Raw genomic sequence first — 23,817 nt, 5'->3', positions numbered from 1 at the left:
TCGCGCTAATGTACTTTCCCGCAGAGCCGCATACGAGTAAGGTAAGCGACTCCAGCTTCTTGGTCCCACGATCTCCCCACATTGCCTTAAGATTGACAAGCCTGAGAAGCTCTCTCTACTCAACGCTAACTACGCGCTCCCGGTCGTTTCCTCCTCCTAAGAACTATGTCTCTGCTGGTTTCCGGAGAAGCAGAACCTCCTGCCTTCAAGCCATTTACCAAAGCTGAACGAATCCAGCAGCTCAATGATATCGACAAGGTGAACAGGAAGAATGTCACGATGAGGAGAACTGTATCTAAATGTCTATAGAGCATAACCCAACTTCTCCAATCTGCTGGGCTGGCGCTCAAGACACTCACTTCCGCACAATCAGCGTCAAGGACATCCGAGCGTCGCGAAGCCTTTGAAACAGCCTCAAACGCCTATTTGAGAGCCCTTCGGACTGTCGATGTAGGGCTAAAGAGACAAATATATGGTTTAGAAGAGGCAGATATCATACCCGCCGAGAAAACCAAAGCCAAGGGGAAACAAACAGATGATGGCCCGGCAATGGGCAGCGCTCGCGCAACTGTACCTACCGAGGCAACTGTTGCCGAGGGCGGAATGGGGAAGTTGGATATTGGCTGGCTGAATAGTAGGAGCGGGCGAGTGGAGAGAGATATGGAAGCTGAACTCTGGGGAAAGGCGAGGGGTTTCGTGGAGGGCTTGGAGGGTTCCCAGAACGGATTATCTAACGATGCCGGAAAAGAGAGGACAGAGGGAGGCGAGGATGAATATATGGCCATCTGAGTAGATCTGCGCTCAACAACGTTGGCTTCAAGCACGGTATATGCGCATTGCGGCGAAGCGGGCGCTTTATTATTATAGATAATAAGCACTGTTTCCAAACTGTTGAAGACAAAACAACCATTTAGCTTTACCGAGGTACCTACTCTCTACGAGAGAGTTTAGTCTTGTTTAAGCACTTGAGTATAGCGATAACTTCTCAAGTATAGCCCGCTAATCTTGTAAAGCATTTTGATAATTCTATTGCTTTGTTTACCGCATTGGAGCTCAGCATGTGCTACATACTACGTACCTGCGCCACAGAGCCACAATCAGTCTTGGCGTTACGACGCAAGCCACCATCCCCCAGCCGATCGACCAGAAGCTCCAGAATCAACATTTCGCCACTTCACCTTGCTTCTATCGTCGCCCTCTACAATAATGGACATTGACGTCGGCGGAGATTCGCCCTGGGGCGGTATGTAAATCCCTAAAATCCTGAATCTAAATTAGAATCCCACAAATTGCTGACATGTGTTCGAAGATGTTCCTTCACAATCCCCCCCAACTGCCAAAGCTCCAGAAGGCACAGGTATGCAACGAATTCCGGCATACAAGTTCCTCTAACCCATTGTTAGACTCATCCTCGAAGTCGAAGGCGCCTGAGCCTCTCGAACCAGCCTCAACCCAAGCCATAAAATCGCCCTTAGGACGCGGACGACAACCGCGTACACCCCGCCGGGCAGTCGCCCAACAAGTACACCTTGAAGCACTCGATGATTCTCTAGGACCTTTGGGACCACTAGGCGACAATGCGCCAACGACGCAGCCGGATGAGCCCCCGATACCACCGCAGAAGGAGCAGGTGGTAACGCACAATATTAGGCAGCCTATGGCGTCTTCGCAACCTTCGATAGGTAGGAGCATGTTGGACTCTGTAGATTTGAACGAGGACCTCGAATCGGCCTCTACTGGGTCGAGGGTTCCGCCTCCAGTTCAACCTTCACAGGGCACCCCCGTGAAAAGAGAGACCCAGCCTAGTGTTACTATCGAGCAAGCTGCGAAGCCTACATTTGAGATTACGGTTGGGGATCCACACAAGGTTGGAGACTTGACAAGCTCGCATATTGTATATCTTGTTCGAACGAAAGTAAGATGCATTTTTCATAATATCGGACTATGTGAACTAATAGATTACAGACTACTTCAAAAGCCTATCGGCAACCTGAGTTTGCGGTTACCCGGCGATACCGGGATTTCTTATGGCTTTACAATTCTTTGCATGCGAGCAACCCCGGAATCGTCGTTCCCCCGCCACCAGAGAAGCAGGCTGTTGGTCGATTCGACACTAATTTTGTTGAGTCAAGAAGGGCGGCTCTTGAGAGAATGCTAAACAAGACTGCTACACACCCTACTCTTCAGCACGATGGTGATCTGAAGTTGTTTCTCGAGAGTGAGGCTTTTAATGTGGATGTGAAGCACAAGGAGCGGAAAGAGCCTGGCCTTAGCGAGAGCAAAGGCATGTTCAGTGGACTGGGTATATCTGTTGGCGGCGGAGGGAAATTCGTGGAGCAAGATGATGTAAGGATATTTTCTAAGATTGAAATATTCTGCTAATGCCTGTAGTGGTTCCATGACCGCCGGATATACCTTGATGCTCTTGAGAACCAACTCAAAGCGCTATTAAAGGCAATGGATACTGTCGTCACCCAACGAAAAGGAATCGCCGAGGCAGCAGGTGACTTTTCTAACTCTCTCCATGCACTCTCCATGGTTGAGCTCTCCCCATACTTATCAGGTCCATTGGAGGGACTTTCGGATTTGCAACTCCGTATAAGGGAGCTCTATGATCGCCAAGCACAGCAAGACGTTTTGACACTTGGTATCACCATTGATGAATACATACGATTAATCGGAAGCATCAAGCAAGCCTTTGGCTCTCGCCAGAAGGCATATCATTCCTGGCATTCCGCCGAATCAGAGCTGCAAAAGCGCAAAGTTACGCAAGAGAAATTGTTGCGTCAAGGGAAGACCCAACAAGATCGACTAACCCAAATGCATGCAGATGTAGCGGATGCGGAGCGCAAAGTGCATCAAGCAAGGCTACTGTTTGAGGATATGGGTCGTTTAATGCGGAGTGAACTTGAACGATTCGAACGCGAAAAGGTCGAAGATTTTAAGAGCGCAGTGGAGACATTCTTGGAAAGTGCTGTTGAGGCACAAAAGGAGGTCAGTTTCGATCATATCTTTCTTATTGGGTATTGCTGACTTTCTCGCCAGCTTATCGAACTATGGGAAACTTACTTAATGCAACTCGATGCGGAGGAAGATGCGAATGCCTTTTATAAACCCCCTGTGGAGCCGGCTGCACGTGCATCGGCTGAGAGGCTCTCCGGGGAGACACGCGTAGATTCGCAGCAACGGGGCGCTGTTGCGACGGGCGAGGAGTCGGATTGATAAATTGCTACGGGGCATGGTTCACAAGATGTATTCCAGTTAGTTCTAAACGGAGGCTATCTCCTTGATGAGAATCAGGCTCTTATTCAGATGGGCAACCAGGATGAGATACTGTCTTCGGGGGAAAATAATCCATCCATCCCCTATCTTAAAAAAACGCCTTCCTTATGTATGCAATGTGCGATCCTTGGGCTCTCTTGTCCCCCACACTATTCTTTGCGACATGGTCTCTACTCATACATCGCTCCATTGTGCCCATCCGCACATCCAATCCATACACCATACCAATCGTACAGTCCTCCTATCCTATCATCCTAGCACTTGTCCGAATGATCGTTACAGTACCTCACTTCGAACCCTTCTTCCCAGTCGCTTGCTTAATCTCGGTTTCCTTTGCAGGCTCCGCATTCCCTGAATCCACCTGAACACCCGCAGCACCACTGATCAAATCCATCAAACTATCCTCATGGAGCCCAGCACTCTCCAATTTCGCATCTCCGCTACTGGAATTCGCAGCTTCATCCTCAGGGGCGTCTAAATCCCAGCCACGACCAAACCGTTGTCTAAAAGCCCTCAGCCGTCCGGCCTCATCCTGTTCAATATTCTTCAACGACGCCATGGACGGTTGCCATAACACGGTATTTCGTGTATCTCGTGTGCTTCGATAGATGGGCGCTGGTGATGTGGTACGTGTTAGGTACGTGGATCCGTCTGAGAGGGTTACCAGCTGGGTGAAGGAGTAGGGGATGTGTGGGCGGTGGAGGAGGGTTGCGTGTCGGAGTTGTTGGTGTTGATATGTTGATGATGGCAAGATGCGTGCCCGCGGCAGCGCGCGAGTTGGCAGAGACATTTTCGAATGATAGGAGTGCAATTGGGTTGGGCGTGAGAAGAGTGTTGGTGCTGAGGTTGTGGAGGAATAATTATTCTGAGCTTGTACGGTGACCGGTATTGACCGTAAATGCTGGCAATATAATTTTGTTTTTTTGCGATAGCTTCATCGCTACGCTCGACTACGCAACTTTCGCCATCCCTGCAACATCTCCAACGTCGGCGCTTGCTTAGTGCGGGAGGAGACATATTTCGAGCTACAAGCTCGAAAGGCCGCGGAGATCAATGATTTTCCCCAATGGTGCAGCCCAGATGGCTGTCAATTGCTCGAGGGCACGGTTGATACCTGCCGGGAGGGGTTTCTTTGAGATGTTCTATAGGTGGTCTCGATCCAGATGTTGGTTATCACTGAGGCGAAATCAGAGCATGTCTCCTCCAAGTCAATCTACTTTTTGACTGACTTCTTCTCAATTGATAGATTCTACAAGATGTCTGCATACAAAGACCATCGACCGACCAAAAGCCCAATCAACCACCGTCGGCCATCACGCTAGAAACCAAAGGAGACAACAATCATCTTCAGCTGTAGCAGAAGCAAGACCACAGATACAAGTCGAGGAGCCACAGCTCTCCACCCACCTCCGCAAAATAATGCGCACTCTCCCACACTCCGTCGTCGTTCTCACAACATGTACCTCCCCCGCTGTTTCCACCACGACACAGGGCAGCAACACTTCAGGTTCGAAATACCGGGGCATGGCGTTGTCCTCGTTCACGACTCTAACTTTAACACCGTCTCCAATCATTACATTTAACATCCGCCAACCGTCCCGCACCTTGGATGCTCTTCGGGAAAGCAAGCATTTCCTGATTCATATACTGGAGGCCAGTAAAGCGGGGAGCAAAGTTGCGCATGGTTTCGCTCAGGGCGGTGGTGGTGTAGATGGGTTTAAAAAATCGAATATTATAGAGGAGCATGTTATATTGAAAGAGATGGAGGGATTAGTATTGCCTAGACTTAATGGTGATGGTGTAATGCAAGCTTTGAGGTGTGAGGTTTTGCGCAATGATGATGGCGAATGCAAGGGCATGATACGAGTAGGAGATCATATGCTTGTTCTTGCTGAAGTGACGGAGATTCTGGGTGATGACCCCATGGCTGAGAACTCATGGCATGGGCTGTGTTACGCCGATGGGAGATATAGGTTAATTGGGGACACCATCGAGGTTGACCGCCTTGACGATTTGACTGTACAATAATAATGGGTTTGCACGCCTTGGTTACACCGAATTTGGCATGGACTAATGCCGACAGTTATAATAAATACCTTCAGGACAGAGGTGGCACCTTACACTAAGCTGCCGTTGCGTTACATTCTAGAATGTGTGGAGTTATTAAGGATATACATGTCGTCTGTCGAACTCTCATCTTCGGAATTCACGACAGCTGGCGAGCTCCTTGACTTGTGAAAGCCAGCTGCGTCTAGAGTTCATCAACAACTCGACAGCCCAGATTTGGAAACGGAACTATTATACTGTAAAAACTCTCCACCCACATATACATTGCAACTATTGGCAAAATGGGTTCATCACTGAAAAGACCCCAATGGATCGTCTCTTCAAAATTGCCGATTTTGTCGGCACAGATTTACGAGTCCCGAAGACCTAAACAATTTACTGTCGAAGGACCATTTTGCCAGCTGGCTTGCACGCTACTTGTAACATTTACATCACATATCCATGCAAGTCGTAGCCAGAACCGGACTTTAAGTCAGACGAGGCAACACGCTGTTTGGAAGCGATGTTAAAGCGATATATGAGAACATACCGACCTTGCTACTTGAATGAAGTCACTGAGCTGCACCACCCTCCTTATTCCGGCATCCGACTCGTGCTAAGACAGGCTGCTGTATTGCAAGCCCATGTTTATCAATTGAAATCCTCCCACTCACTCTCACCTCCGGCCAGCCACACTCAATTCCCAACAAGGGTTCAGCACTAGCAGCATTCAGTCTTGTCGCAGCCCGGATTCGAGGTAAAATTCCATCATGGAAAGTCTTACGTTGACAAACTCATACATCGGAAGTTTCAAATCCAACGTCAATTTTCCGCAATATAACGCTGCCACTGGAGCTACACTTGTATTTCTCGGCTTTTGATGTGGCTTCCTCGACCAGAAAAATTTGAGTAACCGCCATGTCCAAATATACCGCTTCGATTCCTTTTTCTCAATCAGGCCCTGTCATTTATCATGAGCTTCTCTTTCCACCGGATCTGATTTTATTGAATCGGTTGCAGTGGCATCTACCATATAGATTTATTGACAATCTTGATTGAATAAGGCTCCAGGGCATGTTACGCAATGTTATTATTTTTGCGTCGTTACTGGTCCACAAGGCAAGGTACCAATATTTCACCTCGTGGAACTTGGTAAACGCGTTGCTACCATCTCTAGAGAAGCTTGGGCTCAGAATCTATACTGGAGTAGAGGGTAATAGGACATCCTAGTAGGATTTGCGGACAGGTGCATCAATATACCTCAATTTCGAAACTACCAGACTTGGATGCATCAAAATCCGAGAAGCAGACAATAGTACAGAGCGATGATGCTCTCATCCTGGCTATGCCCAGGTTCTCCTGAGACACTAAAGCGGAAACTACTGGAAATTAGCCCTAGATTCTCCGTTGTTGGCCCTACCGAGTTGATTCTCTTGTATCTTACTTGGCTATGGTACGGGTGTTCAAATTCCGGATTAACATAAAAGGCATGGTTTCTGCCAATCTCAACTCGTTAAAGAAATACATATGGCCGAAATGGAGATGCCCTGACTAGATATTCCATTTTGAGTGATAAATGTTATGGCAGGGACATTCTCTAGGTGCAAGGCCCCATCTACGCTCATGTGTATACTGTCACATCGGTAGGCTTCTCGCTATAGGAACTAGGTTTCTGAAGTTTAGGTTGGTGGCCCTCATAGAAACTACAATACTCTCAATGTAACTAATATAGTGCATGAGATGACACAAAATACCTTTGCTCAAGCTACAGCCATTCACTTAAAAGTCGTTGCGATTGTTTACACAACAACGTACCGTCACCCCTTTTCCGGCCGCCCACGCTCAGAACCCATTCACTGCACTTAAACTAGTGGGGGTTAAATAAGAGCGGCAGAACAGAAGTATATCTTCCTCATCTTTCATCGCGACTGCATAACATACAAAATCTCGAAACACCCAGCTTTAGGTGCTCTATTCAGCCCCCTCCCTTACACCAGTCTTCCTCGATTGCCTACAAACCTCAACGATGGATTACGACTGGACCCAAAAATCCAAACGTCCTCGGTACCTCTTCCGCGTCATAACCCCCTTCAGCAACACCACCTGGGTTCCCAAGGTCGGATTCATTGCCGGGGACCTAGCATCTAGCTACTCCAAGACAGTCTCTATGAATCTGTTCCTCGCATCTGTCGATGCACATCGAAACGGCTACCAAATCGCCAGTCCTTACATATCATGCTTCGCAGATATAAACGAAGCCGAAAGTTGGACCCTCGGAGCTGGACAGCTATATGGCAACGAGAACTGCTACATGGCCTGGTTCGATACTACGCATGAGAAGCTAAGAAATGCAACAATGTGGCTCTTTGAGGATATTCAGAAGAAGAGCGCTAGTATAGCTAGCAACTATCCGCAATTTGGTAAACTGGAGGTTCCGATGAGGCCGCTTTGTGCATGGCCTGTAAATTCAGAGTGGTTGATTCTGCGGACCGTTCCGGACGAGGCCATGGTTGGTTGTACGCTCGTGAGCGGTATCCTTGCAGGTATTTCTTTTTTTCATTCCTCATTCCATTTGTAGATACTTGGGTAATGATTGCAACTAATACTTTATAGCGCGTGCCCGATCTATGCCACCAAGCCAACACCCGCAGCTTCCGCTGGCTAATGGAATAATTCACCGTCCCTCTGCAGCTGGGGCTAGACGACTGCCGGGCGTTTTGATACCACCGTTCGCAGATGAGGGACAGAACGAACAGTTCTTGGACCAAATGTTCGCCCATCATGGTCTTGCCTTCCAGCCACTGCCACCACTCGCATACCATGAGGGGCATCATTTGCACCCGTCGGCGGCTCGTCGTGCTCATTCATTGACCAGCTCTACACCAAAGGATCCCGTGCAGGACCACATCCGAGAGCATCTTACCGAGAAGAATCATGCCATCCTACAGTTTTTGCTGAAGAATCCTGATCTAGGCAGCACTGTTCTTCTAGATCTTGTGCGGATGGATCTTGCCCTAAGCCGTCGTGCGCTCATGACCCTTGTAGAGATAAATCCTCCTTTGGATAATCATAAGGCTATGGATATTATGCGGTTGGCTCCTGATATGGGCAATCGTGCGTTCATGAACCTTATACAGATGTATCCTGTCCAGAGCAATCTTGTACTCATGAATCTTATTCTGACGGATCCTGCCCTGTGCAATCACGTGGCTACGTATCTTCTCCAGAGGGGTCCTGCCCGGCGCAATTGTATGCCTACGCACCTTCAGCGGATGGACCCTGCCCTGGCTGATCGTGTGCCTACGCATCTTCAGCAGATGGATCCTTCCCTGGGTAATCGTGTGCCTATGAATGTTGTACATAAACATCAAAAGCTGGATGGCCCTATGCTGGGCAATCGTGGGCAGGAACACCATAAGCTGAACGATCCAGCACTGATCAATCATGTGCAGACGCACCTTGTACAGAAACAACCGTCGCTGAATGACCCTAGGCTGGACAGCCGTGTGCAGAGCCATCACAAGCCGGAAATTCCTGCTCCAAGCAATCATGGGCAGAAACACCATAGGCCAAAGAATCCTGCCCTGCTGCAAACCCCCCTGCCGCAAGTCAATAGGGGAAATCAGCTTGCGGAGTTGGCGAAAGAGGCTTTGCAGATGCTTGACGAAAATTATTGAATCGGGTCTAATGGGTATATTGGGCATGTCAGGTTGGTTATCGTCACTGGAAACATCTTAGCTTCCAACACACTGTACCTAGTTGAACCCTTCTATGAGGCTTGAGAAAGTCGAATGCCAGGGGATACCTCAGCCGCCCGTTGCCAATTGTCGGATCATGTAAAATAAACATCATACACAAACCATGCCAGACCATTGGAACTAGTCACCATTACCTCAAAGATACTAACATGTTATCAGCTGTGATATTTTGTGGTACCTTATTATGATTTCTTCTCGTCGGGCCACCAAACCATGCCCCAAAATTTAAACCCTTCCCCACCTACACACTCCTTCCCGTCTCTCCCTGCTTTTCCCTTCCCAATAACCATCTCCTCCACAATCTTAAAGCCACACTTTGAATAAATGTGCATAGAATGCTCGGTTGTCGCCTCAAGCCAAATCGGCACTCCCTCACGTGCCGCAGTCTCCTGCCAATACCGAATAATGGCTGAGCACAACCCCTTTCCTCTTGCATCTTCCCTTGTGGCAACTAGGAAGACATAGTAGTAGTCTTTGCACCCAGCAAGTCCTTTCTCTTTACAGGCGTCGGCCAGGGGTGTAAATTCCCTTAGCATGCGCTTCTTTTCGTTAGCACTCCTCCCAACGTCTCCCTCAAAGAGTCTCAAAGAACACGAACCATACAGCCACTAAACCCGACATTCCACAATACACTCGCAAATCCGGCAGGGATGAGAGTCCAGAAATTGTCCACTCGCTTTCCGGGGGGGATTAACCCACCACACGCCTTCCAATCCTCGGCTTCAGGAAAAGAGGCGCCGTTCAGGCTCGCCGCGGTGGCCAGCCGTTCAAAATACTCTGGGAGATAGGCGATGCGCTTTTCATCCGTCATGGTACAGAGCAAGTATGTAATCATAGGATCATCTTCGAAGGCTTTGGCGAAGAGAGCCGCGGCTGGTTTGACGCGGTCTAATGGGACATGGGTTAGAATTCATTTGAGATAGTAATCACATGGTGCATCACTGAAGAACATACCTTTGCCACCAACTGTGATAGATATTTCTCCCGCCATTTCGACCAGTTCCATTATTTACTCGAAATTGGATATATTGTCGGGGTAAAAGATGTTCTAAGAGCCGGCTTCAGAATGGTTCCATGACTAGATCGCTATTTTAGATTCTTATATCCCAGGAATTCCTTTGTCTCTCTCGCCCCGGCATATCGGCGGAGCAGTTGTACGTAGTAGGCGGGAGAACCATTGCACCGCTCCCTGCGCACGGTGGAGTGGACAAAAGGGCAGGTGGCCAACGCTATACCAAATTGAGTTGGTGTAGACACTTTGTTTGGACGACACCTCTGCAACTCCAATAAGTGCTAATAATATGGCAGAAACGTGCTGAGCGCTCTCCCGCCTCACCCAATCACCCGCGCTCACCCGAGCAGGGTGAGGAGAGCGGGCGCCGCCGCCTTCGAGCAGACCTCAAGTATAAATCCATCGCTGCTTTCCCCTCAGTCCGACTAGCTCCAGAGTTGCTTTCCCTTCCCAACTGTCAAAGATAGTGGATCAACTTGAAGGCAGTTGATTGGTCACAATAGGTCATGGAATTAAAGTAATTATATTAATTAATTAACCTAATACCATGGGACAAAAGCCAGGTATATATAGGCAAATGAGTCTATAAGTCAGGTGATTGGAATGACCCAAGCTTGGTAATTCTTGTGTCTTTGAGATGCGCGATTTGTTGTTCCATCATCGCGGGTCATACTAATTACTAAGGAGAGTAATGATTGTCTTTGATTCTGTCATTTGGAGTTCATACGTAAGAATTACCACTGATCATCGTGATCTCCAATAGATCCAAGAGGGGCTGTAACCGGCACTTATTATCGACAAATAGGTGCCTGAGGCATACTGACACCAACGCTGGATCCTTACGCACCATGTGAATTCAAGGTGTAACAGTAGTGGGAGGGTGTGAGACTGATAAAACGCTCAGTGAAGAACGGCGGACCCGTGGAATGCGAAATGACATCAGAGGCGTGAGGGAGACGCCATGCTAAAGGAGATTATGATCAAGACAGGCGCGGCGCCTTGATAACGTCTCGAGCTCGCACTAAGGATTAAAAGGGTTTCTGTGGGATGCGTGTATTATTGGAGAAAGAGATGGTATTCTCAGGAACCCAGCCCTGGTGGGGATCACTTCCTGGTAAGCGAGTAAGCTAGCTAATTAGAGCGTAGTGCAACAGTTTCCACTGTAACGGTACAGTCTACGCTACTAGTAAGGAACGGTGGCTTTATTACCGTTTCTCGTGAGCGTACTAGACGGCGACCCTCCCTCTACTCATGTTACTATACTACGCCGCACCTGTAGAGATAGCCACCACTTCACCTAGGGGCCTTCCTCACATCAACGGCCAGCTGTGGGACATCACTAGGACATAAGCGAAATGCTCCAACAAGTTAGTTACATCCTCGACACACTCAACAGAACAGGGCTAGGCACATCCTCGTCAGATAGCATCCTCGCCTATGTTGTAAAGGAGTGGAAGTGCTTGACTGTGAATCAAGGTTTTGGAGTTGTAGCTGCCTAGAGAGAGAATAAGAATACACGTATGCCGAAGCCCCCTTTATACCCCTATTCCCCCCTGTCGCACGCTCACGTGATACCTTGCAACTCCACCCCACCACACTCCCACTCTCCTCGCACTTTTCTACGATGTCCCCTTAGGTATAGAGATAACTATACATAGGAGCCCTAGTAAGCTACTGTTCTTACCCTTTTTACTTCGGAATTTAATCTAAGAGCATAAACAGAAACCTCGCTACCGTTTCCGCTAATCCATATACCGTCCCACAAAACACGTCGTAACTCGACCCCTCAAACAAAGATTAAGATCCCTCTAGCTTAGAATATTCTGGAAAAAGATGTTGTGAAGGTTGTTGTAAGTGCTAGGCTGGGCGGGCCAGTAGTGAGCCAGCCGCTCGTTACATCTCTAACCACGAACGTGATCAATGATCCGATAGATTAGACTGTTAACGACGTAGTGTGGAACCTCTGCCACGAATCCTCCCTGTCGCTGCTAACTCTCGATCTCACAGCATTAGCCGGGACCCTAAGGCGACATAGAGTGAACAGGAAGATCTTGCTCTACTATATCACCGCCACGTCTGTCCACGAAGACCTGAACGTCTGTAACCTTAGCTAGATTAGTTCTATTCTAGAGCTAGTAAACAAACTAAGCAAGGAGAGCGAGCAATATTGTGCTACACTAAGTTACGCTCTTCCACGTAGTATGCCACTAGAGTACGATACGACGGAGAGGGTATAGTAGCTAGAGGCAGAGTTACGTGAAGTATAGTCTGCTTTAGCTTTAAAAGAAGAATATGATGGCACTGTTATGTCTTCACGTAAGTGGCGCCGTTCGCCTATGACTTTTAAGGACGATTCTACAGTATCGTGGCCGTAAGAGCTACAAGAGCTTTACTATAATGTGTAGAGACAACAGGGTATCCTGCTCGTACACAGTGATGTTTTGAATCAACTATAAGAGGATGTATCCTATCTACGAGCAGCCTAGGGACGGCGCGATACTTAGGAAAGCGACCTATAGCAACTCTCGACTAACAGAGCTAACAGATCCTAGAAGCTCTCTCCTTTACTCTCATGCGCAGACCACCTTTAATTCCCTACCAATTTATTAGCTTCACTAGTGGCTTAGTAGTAGAGATAACTTACCATATTCAAAGCCGCAAGCGGCTCGTATTTCTTATGGTTATCTGTAAGGAGCACATCAAAATGGTCGAGTATTGCAGTGCTGATAGCAATACCCTCATACGTGGCAAGAGCACGTCCGAGACAGCTGCGCGGTCCAGCATTCCAAGAGTGATATTCTGTGTTTGGCAACGTCAGTACCGCTCACATAATACGAGGTATAACTGACTGAATGGGCTGTACGAGACTGCATCCCCATTTTCATTAATCCATCGGTAGGGGTCAAAGACAGCAGCGTCATCTCCCCAAACTTGTGGCATCCGAGAGAGCACATAATTCTGATAGCTCACGATATCACCTCTGCTCACGGTTTGTTAGGATTAATTTGATAGCCCTGAAGGTAAACATACTTCTTAATATAGCGAGGGGGCATGTTGAGTTCGGGCACTGCAGGGAGTATGTCATCTTGGGCTGCCTCCATTTGGCCAGCAGGAGAGACTGTATCCAGGCGAGCTGTCTCGTCCCACATCGCATTGGAAAATCGTAATTTCTTGAAGACGTTTGGTCAGTGGTCAATACTTCAAAATTGGGTTAGGCAATTGACATACTGGCGCATCTCCATAACGTAGATACTCATGAGTGAGACCAAGTTCACCAGCCTCAGCGCGTATCTTATTTGCGGCATCAAGATGTTGATTTTCGCTATGATGTATCTCCTTCATCAGCCACGAAAGACTGAATGCGGTTGTATCGCCTGTATTTGAAAGAGAGTCAGTTGCTGGGTGCTTATGTTCCATGGCTTATGACTTACGTCCGGCTGATAGGAATGAGAATGCCATTCCGCCCAACTTGTATGGATCAGTTGTTGACTGTGCAAAGAGATCTAGAAGATCAACTCCGGCGTCGGGGTCAGGCGTATAGCCATTCTTCATCGCATCAAGACGTTTCTTGATGAGACCATCGATCTTGGCATAAAAGAGGTCTGCGGCTCTCTTGGTAATTTTATCTTCACCAGATAGCTTCTCGCTAATTCGCCACAATGGGTCACGTCTCCTCCGATCAAAGCCTAGAAATGTCAGATCTCACTGCGGTGTCATATGTGGAAAGACCACGACGTACAAAGGGCCGCTTGATCGAATGCCTGAATGTAATCAGGGGTGGATTTAAGACAGTCGGGGTCTTTCGACAGAATATCTCGGCCAAGTTTGTCCTCGTGGAAAGCGATCTGCAAGAACAGACAAAACATGAGTCGCCCCATCAGTTCTTGAAAGTCGAATTCTTTTTGTTCTTTGGCCAGATTTGAGAGCAGACCAATCAGGATATCGAGCCAGTGGTGAAGGGACTTCGTGATGTGAGTTTCAAAGTTCCGCTTACTGAAAGCGCGTGTGGCTGCTTTGCGCTGGAACTGCCATTCTTTGCCGTCAACAATAAAGATTCCGGATCTGTGAAGTGGTCCGAAGACGTTACGGATGAATTTGCCGCGTATGTAGTTCTTGCTATTGTGCTTCTGGATATGTTCAAGGTAGGTGGGGTGATTAATGATGTGCAAGCGAAAGAAGGGAATGGTCATCTCATAAGCAGGCCCGTATCGTTTGTACAGAGAGTACCATGCCTTACAGCTGGCAGCGCCATTGGTTTGGAGCTCTCCAGAACTGCCTTTGAATAGCTTCCCCTCCGGCCCGGGAATGAACTGTGAGTTGGCCGACGACGAGGACCAGAAACCCCGGTTACGGTACGTCCAACAGATACCTGCGATAATAACTCAGTATGGAGGGCCTCAGAAACACCCCCAATTCAGCTCACCCGTTACTGCTGATAAAATGAGCAGTGCGACAATCTCAAACAGCGCCAGGATGGAGAGTTGTTGGACATGCTGGTGGAGAGCATTCATGTTGGCCAGCTTATGCCAATCACGATAGACAGCGTTCGATGAAACGGACAAATTAATATAACAGTATCTCCTATAACAGACCTGCCAGTCTTGAAGTGTTCTAGAATACAACTGGGGTATTGACTTTTGACTTTATAGCTTAAAGTGGGGGCTTGTCTTTGTGGAAGTGAAGGTGTGCGAAGACTACAGTACGCAGAGTACTACTCTCTGCCCATACATAACCAAAGGGCGGTTCGTACGGAGTAGTTCAGATGAAAGTGGGCCAAGCCGAGCCGAAAGCGTTGCTCGAAACTTCGTGCCCTTAAACACCGAATCCCGAAATTCACGTTGCCGCCGCAAGTAGATAAGCGGCACACGTCAAACCTGTGAAGTCCTATCCAGGTGGCTATTTGAGGACTTGGGTTGGGTCATGCCGGGCTGATCTGTGCGTGTCGCAGGGCCCTTTGTTACGGTGATTGCTCTGCGCTAGCGTTTTTGTCTATGCCTTCTTCTATGCGGGGTTGCCCCACAATGATTAGAACTTGCATTGGTCTTGACATCACCGCTTCATTTGTATTTAGTTCAGGCGATCACGGGTGAATTAACAGCGAGACGCTAAGAAGCTAAATTATACTGAGCTTGATCTTTTCAATGCCTATGGGCGTACCAGAACCGCTCTACCGATCGCGTCAGTCATCATTGTCATAGTAATGACTTGCCACTGCTTAACTTCATTTGGTAGACAAGTCTGCCCTTAGTTGTTTCATCACCAAATGGTAAATAATACCTCAAGCTCAAAGCAATGTTCCAAGTGCTAAAACGTGGTTGGTAGGATTACACCATTCTACTGACACCGGTTGGGTACTCGCAAACTGTCTAGTAATTGAGACTGAATTGGCAGAGAATTATCAAGGCAATTAATTAATCGCAATTAATCATAGAATTGAAGTGATTGTATTGATTGAAGAGTCTATTATTATAAGATAAAAGCTCCCTATATATAGGTAAAAGAATGTATTGGTCAGGTGACTGTAATGAAATCCCCTGTGTTATCCCCATGATAGCTGAACTTATTCATCATTACAAGCCATATTGATCTGTAAGCTTTTTAATGATATTACTCAATTCAGCTCATATTTGACTCATAGCTGAGGTTTTGCTCTTTTGGTGGGGGTGAAATGGAGGTTCTGGCTAAAGTGGCTAATATATTGAAAATGAAACGCAGAAACAAAGACTCATGTTGTTTCTACATGATAGTTCCACCTGATCGCCAATTTCGGCAGCCATATTGACATCGATGGACTCTCATAATCTGTCAAATACTATATCATATAGCGGAATCCAACTGGTCGGGTCTCAGTTGAGGTCGTCTGCGCCTCTGGAACACCTTCCCAACCCTCATCTTCTTCTAACCGTTTGTTTATTTTGACGTGGACAATACGGATGGCCAACGCCACGAGGATGACTAGCAATGATACTCCAGCGGTTGCAGATCCGCCGGGAACATACCGCGGTCCTGTTGAGGACGGCCACATATAGCTGCCGTAGATGGAAGCGCTATTGCCCACAAGGTTAATAACAGCAATTGCCCCTGACCGCTTGACCAGCGGCCGAGGAAACGAGTTCGCCTCCCAAGCAAGGATGATCTGACAGGCCGATACGGCTCCCATTGGCATTCTGAGGTAGTCAGTCACAAAGTTTCATAGCTCTTTCAGGGCTGAAGACTCACAGAAACATGGCAAAGAACCTGGCACCAGTATTTGTTGTCGCAGTGGCAATGATGCTTCCGACGATAGTAACAGACATCAATCCGATAATATGCAGACTTCGATCATTCGTCTTTCCAGAAGTCCATGTGACTAGAAGTGAGATCAAAAACGTTGCAATCCAGACGGGTGCTGTGATCAAGAGTGTTTCGACGCTGTTATATCCCAAGGTCTTTACAATAGTCGGGAAAAAGTATTGAAAGGTCTGCGACAGAAGCGAAGTGTGCAAAAGCAGCATAAAAAGATATACACGTTTGTCGGCAAAGACCATCTTCAATCCCTGAACGATGCTGACAGAATCTGGATCATCAGCTTCCTTTGCATCGTCAAATAGCCGCCATCGGGCGTAAGCCTTCTCTTCATCGTTCAACCAGGAAGTTGTGGCAGGAAAATTTGGAAGGAAAGAGCTGGAATGGTTAGGCTCGGAGCAAAATGATAACACACCGCGCAGACACTTACGCTGCTATGAAGGATATACCAACGGTAATAGATCCTTCAATGATGAACAGCCATCTCCATCCAGCTATGCCATGAGCGCCTTCAAGAGTTCCCAGCACTCCGGCACCTATCAAACCTCCAAAGGCGTTTGCCAGTGAACTTCCGGAGTAAAACCACGCGATACGATGGGCCAGCTAGTTCAGTCAGACAAAGTAAATTAAATATTGAAAGGAATGCTTACCTCTTGTCTAGTATACCAACTCGACCTGGCAATAAGCGTCAGTCAGACCCAATACTCGACATCTACAAGGGGCAACTCACATCAGCATGACAGCTCCTGGGAAGAAAGGCGCCTCTACGAAGCCTAAAAAGAACCGAGCAACAACGAATCCCGCAAAAGATTTTGTAGCAGCTTGTAAAGCGGAAACGAGTCCCCTGATATATGTATCAGTATTAAGATGAGAAATATGGTGTTGATTGGGCCTACCACAAGGCCATGGCGACGCCTAGGAAACGCGAAGGCGGAAGGCGAGTGAGTAGAAGATTAGAGGGCAGCTGCATGAGCAAATATCCAACAAATAGAATGCTTGTTGCCAAGTTGAAGTCTGTACCCGTCATCCCGAGGTCTTCCTCTAGTGTACCAAGCCGTGCTTGAGACAAGTTGCTATTGTTGTCAACGCGATGGCAAGAGGATTCGACGTAGAGGACATGTCTTACTTGCGGTCCAGAAAGTTCAAGAAATACATAACGACGAGGAATGGCAGTAAGCGGAAGTCCACTTTGCGAAGAAGGGTCTTCGTCATCTTCTGATGCCATTCCGGGCTCTTTGAAAGGTATTCCAGGTAAAAGGGTTCCTGCAGGGGGTTGGGGCCAACCTTGTCTTGACCCTCCTCAATATGTTCGGCGGTTTTCTCAGCCATAGTTCTGATGCTGGGGTGGTCTCGACCTTCGTGAATGAAACCCAATAACTGTAGCCAGGCGGCGATGCGGATTGAACAGCTATGTATAGTAATGTGTATGGCGCTCTATTTAGATTAGACTTATTTTATCCCGATCTCCGTAGAAAGATGTGGGCATTACCACAACTTGGTAGTTCGGGAGAATCAGCAGCGAGCTGAGAGCGTCTATCCTAACTTCTCACCCGTCGGGAGGCGGGTGGCACACGAACTCCGTGATCATCATCAGCCTGCCATTTAAAACTGTAGGGACACGGGAAGTTCTCCATTCACCGACTTAGTTCGTGGAACAGAACTTCAGAGGTGCGGTGTCTGCCGTACCAAGGGTATCCGTTACATCTCCATTATATAACTTTTATCTGTAGTTTAAATTGCTCTTTAGGCTAGAATGGATACCTAAGGCCATTTTTGCTGCCTAGTTTAACTTCCTTTTCTCTAAAAAGAAAAAGGAGAATGGGGGGATTTACTCTCATACAGATGCTCCATTTCAGTAGTCATTCCTGTCTTTATTTTGCTATGTTTCTTTCTTGAATTCAGTATTGCGATAGTAGATTTTTAACATGCGAACTTTGGTATAGAGATTGTTTTGGTTTTAATTGGATTTTATTGGGGTTCTTCATATCATAGTGATCTATTTCTTTATTGCTCGACCATGAACCACTTACAATGAGCGAATGTGGACGGTTTGGCAGTATTAGGATGACTCTATATCGCCGAGATTTGGCACTTCGTCGCTGCCCTTGGCAAATAATAGCGGGATATCCTCCAGCTCAATGCCCGGTATTTCAGGATAGAAGAAGTAGATAATTAGTATCCATGTAACGGGTGTGAGGCCACATGACCGTACAGGACCCGGCCCCGAGTCGGTGGGTTACCGTAAGCGCTACGCTGTTAGGCCCACGCTAGTATAGTTATAGGGTCGGTCTCTAGGAGGCCTAGTCGTCTCGTGTAATAGGTGATTAGGTAAACTTGCCGAACGACTATCATCTAGAAGGTCAAGAGAACAGCGAACAAGCCCTGTAATGCGAGAGGAAAGCGCCACTGAGACGCTGTGTTGTAGAAGCTGGTTCCAAAGTCGGTCCCACTGACGGAATTTAGCCAAACCACATGGCAAGGCCAGAAGGGTCTTCTAACCAGTACTCAATGACAACACCAAGAATGGTCACAGTCCCTTGCAAGCTCAGTACTCTGTAGTGCCCCCGGATATTTGCTGGCGAGAACTCACTTTGATAAACCGGTCTGGTAGAAGAGTTCATGCCGTTGCCAATACCAGTAACGATTCGGCCACGATCAACTGCGCAACGGTATAGGAGGACGCCAATATTGCACAGCCGATGGCCATAGTCAGACCGCCAGTGATAAGCATTGTCCTGCAGCCAAAGGTTTCGCCTACAAAGTAACATATAATAGAGCCGATTACGCAGCCGATGTCATACAGTGCTATGATATTGCCCTTCCCCGGAAACTATGTCTATGTTAGCCCCAGAAGTCATCTCCAAAGTTGGCCTTGCATCGCCGAGGTTAGCAACTTTTGCCAAGGGCATACCCCAACATATTCCCTAGTTCCCCCGCAACCCTTCGGCGTAGCGATCGGGCGAACGGTCCACTTTAAATTCCCGAGACAAACCCGGAGTAAGATGTGGAGTTGCCGTCACGACGAAATTCTGCTAGGCGACGTTGACTAGCGACGAGGTAAATATGTCTGGTACCCGGGTTGTTGTTAGAAGTGTATCTGTTACAAGGATTTGTCTTTCCCCGCAGTCGTCGGCAGATATTGGCACGAGTTTGTGGTTGCTAACCGACCTCGACATGGCAGCCGTACCTAACAACGAATAGTTCCTGGAGTTCGGCCAAAGCTCTTTTATCCCAGCCACATTTAGCAGCATGACAGCATTGGTAGCATTCGCTTTGACTTCGCTACAGTAGGGAGATATGATAACTAACGGGGATGACTGCTAGCAGAGACGGATTTGGGGAATTGACCTTGACAAGATGTAACCAAGGGGCTAATCGCCCAGCTGCATGCTAAATATGCTTTCGTTTGAGATTAGCCCGAAAATAAGACGCCGAGAATTCATAATAAAAAGTCAACGGGTAGCTTCCTAAGTCACATCAAGCGGTCAAAATATCTTGAATTCTTCTACATTGTTCTAAGAGGCCAGCAATTATCCGACGGAAAATGTATGCCTCGAGGCTTGGTGTGCTTTGGTTGGGCTCCTCCTAACACAGGCCGAGGCGTCAATTCATCGACGGGCAGTCGTCCAAACCCACAATGTGAAGCGCACTGCTTCAGGTTCTACCCCTCTGCAGGGTGGCAACGGGAACTTTGCTTTCAACGCTGATGTCACACTAGGCACAACCCGTTCACGGGCCCTTCACCTAGAAGATAGAAGACTGTGTAATCCTGCTTGTATAGAGCTAGCATATCATATGTCGCTTCGCGCATCTCGTCGCCAGATAGCTCTGACTTTCGTTTTATCTTCTCCACGATCCTGTCCCGTTTAGGAATAAGGAGGCATAGTCGGCTAGCAGCCGTGTCAACTTCCGATAGGACCTTGCCTCGAGTCATGATTTTCCAGCGCCTGTGCTGCTTGATCTATTCCTACCGGAACGGAATAAACGCCTTCTTCTCGAGGCGTTTAAGCAGGTTTGACTAGCTCTTCCTGGGTATAGCAGCTTTATTAGGATGTTTGGCGGCAGCTTCGATATCCTTCAACGCTACTATTTCCGGGTCGTTTTTCAGCTCGGCCCTTAGAGCGATAGGAAGGAACGTGGGCGCCCCCTCTTCGCGGAGCGTCTCGAGACCCTAGAAGAACTTATTAACGCTATAGTCAGGACTCCTGCCAAATAAAGCGCTTTGCCTATTAACGGATGAAGTCTACGCGACGTAGCTCCTTCCGAATACGTGGCGGTCGGACTACGTTAGGTGCTAGGAACGCTCCACCTTAGTATACCGCTCTGCCACGATGTTAGCGGGAAACTTATTTAACTGACCGGGCTACTTGCCATCGACTTTCTTCCCTAGGTAGCGACGAATTATATAGATAGAAGCGCTCTAGAAGTGCTCTATATATACACCTAAACGAGTACTCGTCCTAGCCTCTTTTCGTAACGCCCGTCTCCTTACTATAGTGACGTAGGATTAGCTACTCTAGTATTAAATCGTTCTATATGTAAGGGTAATACAAGGTAATTAGTGCGATAGCACCTAGGCAATTGATATCACTGTGTTCTCTAGATAACCGCTAGCTAATAGCCAAGTACGCAAGTTATGTTGTATATGAATACTAGACTTGACGCTAGAGAGCGTCAAGTAAGAATTAAGACGGGTAGTCGCATATATTGTAAAGGAGTAGAACGTGCCGTCTATGTGCATGACAAACAAACAAAATAAAACCAGTAGTTGGGGGTAAAAAGGCGTATGTGTAAGAAGCTACCCTGCTACTAACTACAAGCGCCGTCCATTTAAGGTGCGCGGGCCGGAAAATCTACCTACCCGAAGGGCACGTGAGTGCTCGTACCTGCAGTTCCTCCCCTGTGACCCACCACAATATCTTATTCAGCTGGCTGCCGGCCAGCAAACCACGTCAGGTGACCTCAGGAGGGAACCCTGTCATAACAACAAAAGGGTACATTCTTTTCACTATAGCAAAAATAGGCTTATTCGAGCTATCTAGGATTTGTTATTTCTAGAAGTCATCTAAGTAATCAAAGCCGTAGAGCGTATTATTAGCAAAAGCGAAGGCAAGTAGTACTCCTTATAGTAATTAGTAAAAGGAGCTCAGCTGTCACTCGGATATCATCGGGTTATTTCATTCTAGTCACCTGACCTATACACTCACTCACCTATATATAGGAGCCATTTATCCCATAGTATTAGGCTCCTTAATCAATACAATCACTTCAATTCCATGACCTATTGTGACCAATCAACTGCCTTGTTTTACATCACCAAGTTGATCTACTCAGGTTAACAGAAGTGCTACTCACATCCACAAGGGTGTTTGTTGGGGGCTCACCCGCAGCGTCACCCCGGAGAAGTTAAAAGCGGCACGCTGCGAAGCGGCCTTACCTAAGGCATCACCCTGAGAGGCCTAAAAGCAGCACGTCGACGTGAGTGGCTGGGGGAGGCGTTCGCACATTTTTGTTACCTTAACGCGCCAAGAGAGCAACAACTCTCTATCTACAGTATATTTATGGTAGTATCCTATCAATGCGTTCCTGGACCTGTCGAGATAACTTTCCGGAGGCCTCGGATGGTCGTACTTAATCCTGACGGCGGAGTCGACATGCTACATTGTACCCCCCACTACCATCCCTAATACATTTTGTTGACTCGTCCTCCCTATTCAAAGATTAAGAAGGGTGCAGTCCAGGTGTATTTCAGCTATACATAAATATACTAGCAAGAGCATAGTTGCTAGTCACAAGATTCAGTCTCAATGCATGCAAAGCCGCACGCATATCTTTAAACCCCTTATTTTAACAAAATGCACCGGTATAGCGATCATCCGGCATAGAACCAACGTGAAATGCGATTGCAATTGTCTATTCTAGCTAAGAAGCAGCTCATGGAATCAAGTTCTAATAACCTTGGATGGAATGTCTTGCTCTACTCTCAATAACAGTCACCGCCTATCCGTCGCCCTTCCGCCCGCCAACTGCCGACTAAGAAAGTAGCCCTTAACAAAAGCAAATGAGAACAGCAAAGGGAAACCTTAACCATATCACACCTCCCACACCATGAAACATCGACCAGTTGGCCTGTTTTATTGGGCTCCCCAATCCCCGAATGGATGCTTTGGCTCACTCGGCTTGCCCTTACTCTGGAGATTGGGCTCAGACTGCTTTTGATTCTTTTGAAGGGTACGCTCCACCACTTTCTGTTTCTTCCGCGCATCCCTCACTTCGAGCTTTAATTTTTTCACCTCGTCGGCCAACCCTTCATTCGACTTCGTCAACTTGTTCTGGGAGCGCCTCAGACTATTAAGTTCCTTATTTAAAGTCTGGACCTCCTCGTTTTTCTGCTTCGTCTGAACCATAAGTTCGCCTACCTGCGCGAATAAATAGTCTTCCTTACCGTTAACCGTCGGAGCTCTGTTTCCTAGTAGCATCTCGATCTCGGTTGTTGAATTTGCCTCAGCGATCTGAATATTTAGCTGTGCCTCTGTCTGATTGCCGTCATCAATCTTCTTCTTTGATGTTTCAATACTACGCTGCAGCAAGCTGACCGTCTGGTCCCGCTTGGAAATGCGTCTTAGAAGCACCTCGATCTCGGTTCTCAAACCTTCCTCGAGGTTACGAGCCTCAGCGATATCGGTTCTCAATTCTCCCTCGAGGTTAAGGGCCTCAGCGATCTGAATATTTAGCTGTGCCTCTGTCTGATTGCCGTCATCAATCATCTTCTTTGAGGTTTCGAGACTGCGCTGCAGCAAGTTGATCGTCTGGTCCAGCTGGGAGATGTCGCTCTGTGGCAAGTCGCTGTAGGCACCAGGTAACACCATCATCTCTGTTAGAGCCGCGCTGTAACGGGTGAAGAGTGCTTGTTGGGTGACAGTTGGCCAGGCAAATTTGTTAAGTGGCACGCCGCAAAAGGGGTCGCGGACTATGACCTTTAGTGTTGACAGTCCATGGGGGCATCGCCTTTGCTTACAGAACATCTCCCATAGCATCCGCTCTGTCACATACTCCCTTGCCTCTTGCATGTGGCTAGGCAATAGGCTCTCAATGACTTTCTTAGCAACCGTATAGTGCGGCTCAAAGTCTATAACTCCGCCCCGGGCGACCTTCGCTCTTAGCTGAGCAATTTGCGATACGTATTCGGCCATGCCGTAATGTTCCGGCCGTCGATGGAGTGTAGGTGAATCGTTGAATCGTTGAAGCTTTAGAGGGCGGTTGAGTCTAGTGCGAATATGCGTTGTATAGAGGGCAGCTGTATCTGTTCTCACTTCTCATGGGGTCGGTAAGTTATTACTCATTTTTGAAGAAATGGAGAAGGAGGGCCTAGTGGTATGCATACCATGATACCGCGTATCTAATTCGCGTTGGGTGGTAAATGAGAGGGCCTCA

General features: G+C 47.7%; 9 protein-coding genes across 9 annotated transcripts; 4 read left to right on the top strand and 5 right to left on the bottom strand.

The window, feature by feature from the left end:
• Window positions 1-165: 165 nt before the first annotated feature.
• Window positions 166-789, top strand: BP5553_00750 (Uncharacterized protein; the record flags this gene model as incomplete). Its single annotated transcript, XM_032009373.1, has 2 exons — window positions 166-258; window positions 310-789. 2 exons carry the CDS (start codon window positions 166-168, stop codon window positions 787-789), a joined length of 573 nt encoding a protein of 190 aa, XP_031873427.1.
• Window positions 790-1,206: 417 nt separating this feature from the next.
• On the top strand, window positions 1,207-3,222 carry BP5553_00749 (PX protein; the record flags this gene model as incomplete). Its single annotated transcript, XM_032009372.1, has 6 exons — window positions 1,207-1,243; window positions 1,310-1,357; window positions 1,404-1,915; window positions 1,966-2,346; window positions 2,392-2,994; window positions 3,046-3,222. 6 exons carry the CDS (start codon window positions 1,207-1,209, stop codon window positions 3,220-3,222), a joined length of 1,758 nt encoding a protein of 585 aa, XP_031873426.1.
• A 346-nt stretch (window positions 3,223-3,568) lies between these two features.
• BP5553_00748 (uncharacterized protein) lies at window positions 3,569-3,841 on the bottom strand (the record flags this gene model as incomplete). Its single annotated transcript, XM_032009371.1, has 1 exon — window positions 3,569-3,841. One exon carries the CDS (start codon window positions 3,839-3,841, stop codon window positions 3,569-3,571), a length of 273 nt encoding a protein of 90 aa, XP_031873425.1.
• An 860-nt stretch (window positions 3,842-4,701) lies between these two features.
• On the top strand, window positions 4,702-5,310 carry BP5553_00747 (uncharacterized protein; the record flags this gene model as incomplete). Its single annotated transcript, XM_032009370.1, has 1 exon — window positions 4,702-5,310. One exon carries the CDS (start codon window positions 4,702-4,704, stop codon window positions 5,308-5,310), a length of 609 nt encoding a protein of 202 aa, XP_031873424.1.
• A 2,044-nt stretch (window positions 5,311-7,354) lies between these two features.
• On the top strand, window positions 7,355-9,005 carry BP5553_00746 (uncharacterized protein; the record flags this gene model as incomplete). Its single annotated transcript, XM_032009369.1, has 2 exons — window positions 7,355-7,871; window positions 7,942-9,005. The coding sequence occupies 2 exons, from the start codon at window positions 7,355-7,357 to the stop codon at window positions 9,003-9,005; spliced, it is 1,581 nt and encodes a 526-aa protein (XP_031873423.1).
• A 263-nt stretch (window positions 9,006-9,268) lies between these two features.
• BP5553_00745 (Acyl-CoA N-acyltransferase) lies at window positions 9,269-10,077 on the bottom strand (the record flags this gene model as incomplete). The annotated part of the gene is made up of 3 exons (XM_032009368.1): window positions 9,269-9,625; window positions 9,685-9,974; window positions 10,041-10,077. The coding sequence occupies 3 exons, from the start codon at window positions 10,075-10,077 to the stop codon at window positions 9,269-9,271; spliced, it is 684 nt and encodes a 227-aa protein (XP_031873422.1).
• A 2,559-nt stretch (window positions 10,078-12,636) lies between these two features.
• On the bottom strand, window positions 12,637-14,609 carry BP5553_00744 (Uncharacterized protein; the record flags this gene model as incomplete). Its single annotated transcript, XM_032009367.1, has 8 exons — window positions 12,637-12,693; window positions 12,743-12,897; window positions 12,948-13,078; window positions 13,129-13,268; window positions 13,327-13,472; window positions 13,530-13,784; window positions 13,838-14,467; window positions 14,522-14,609. The coding sequence occupies 8 exons, from the start codon at window positions 14,607-14,609 to the stop codon at window positions 12,637-12,639; spliced, it is 1,602 nt and encodes a 533-aa protein (XP_031873421.1).
• A 1,301-nt stretch (window positions 14,610-15,910) lies between these two features.
• BP5553_00743 (uncharacterized protein) lies at window positions 15,911-17,712 on the bottom strand (the record flags this gene model as incomplete). The annotated part of the gene is made up of 7 exons (XM_032009366.1): window positions 15,911-16,265; window positions 16,318-16,761; window positions 16,814-16,986; window positions 17,034-17,058; window positions 17,114-17,227; window positions 17,280-17,456; window positions 17,510-17,712. 7 exons carry the CDS (start codon window positions 17,710-17,712, stop codon window positions 15,911-15,913), a joined length of 1,491 nt encoding a protein of 496 aa, XP_031873420.1.
• A 4,805-nt stretch (window positions 17,713-22,517) lies between these two features.
• BP5553_00742 (uncharacterized protein) lies at window positions 22,518-23,576 on the bottom strand (the record flags this gene model as incomplete). Its single annotated transcript, XM_032009365.1, has 2 exons — window positions 22,518-23,353; window positions 23,402-23,576. 2 exons carry the CDS (start codon window positions 23,574-23,576, stop codon window positions 22,518-22,520), a joined length of 1,011 nt encoding a protein of 336 aa, XP_031873419.1.
• Window positions 23,577-23,817: the final 241 nt, after the last annotated feature.

This window comes from Venustampulla echinocandica (genome assembly GCF_003357145.1).
Source record: "Venustampulla echinocandica strain BP 5553 chromosome Unknown scaffold_0, whole genome shotgun sequence".
Lineage (NCBI taxonomy): Eukaryota > Fungi > Ascomycota > Leotiomycetes > Helotiales > Pleuroascaceae > Venustampulla > Venustampulla echinocandica.
The sequence above is the reverse complement of the archived record's forward strand: the minus strand, read 5'-3'. Positions and strand labels throughout refer to the sequence as shown.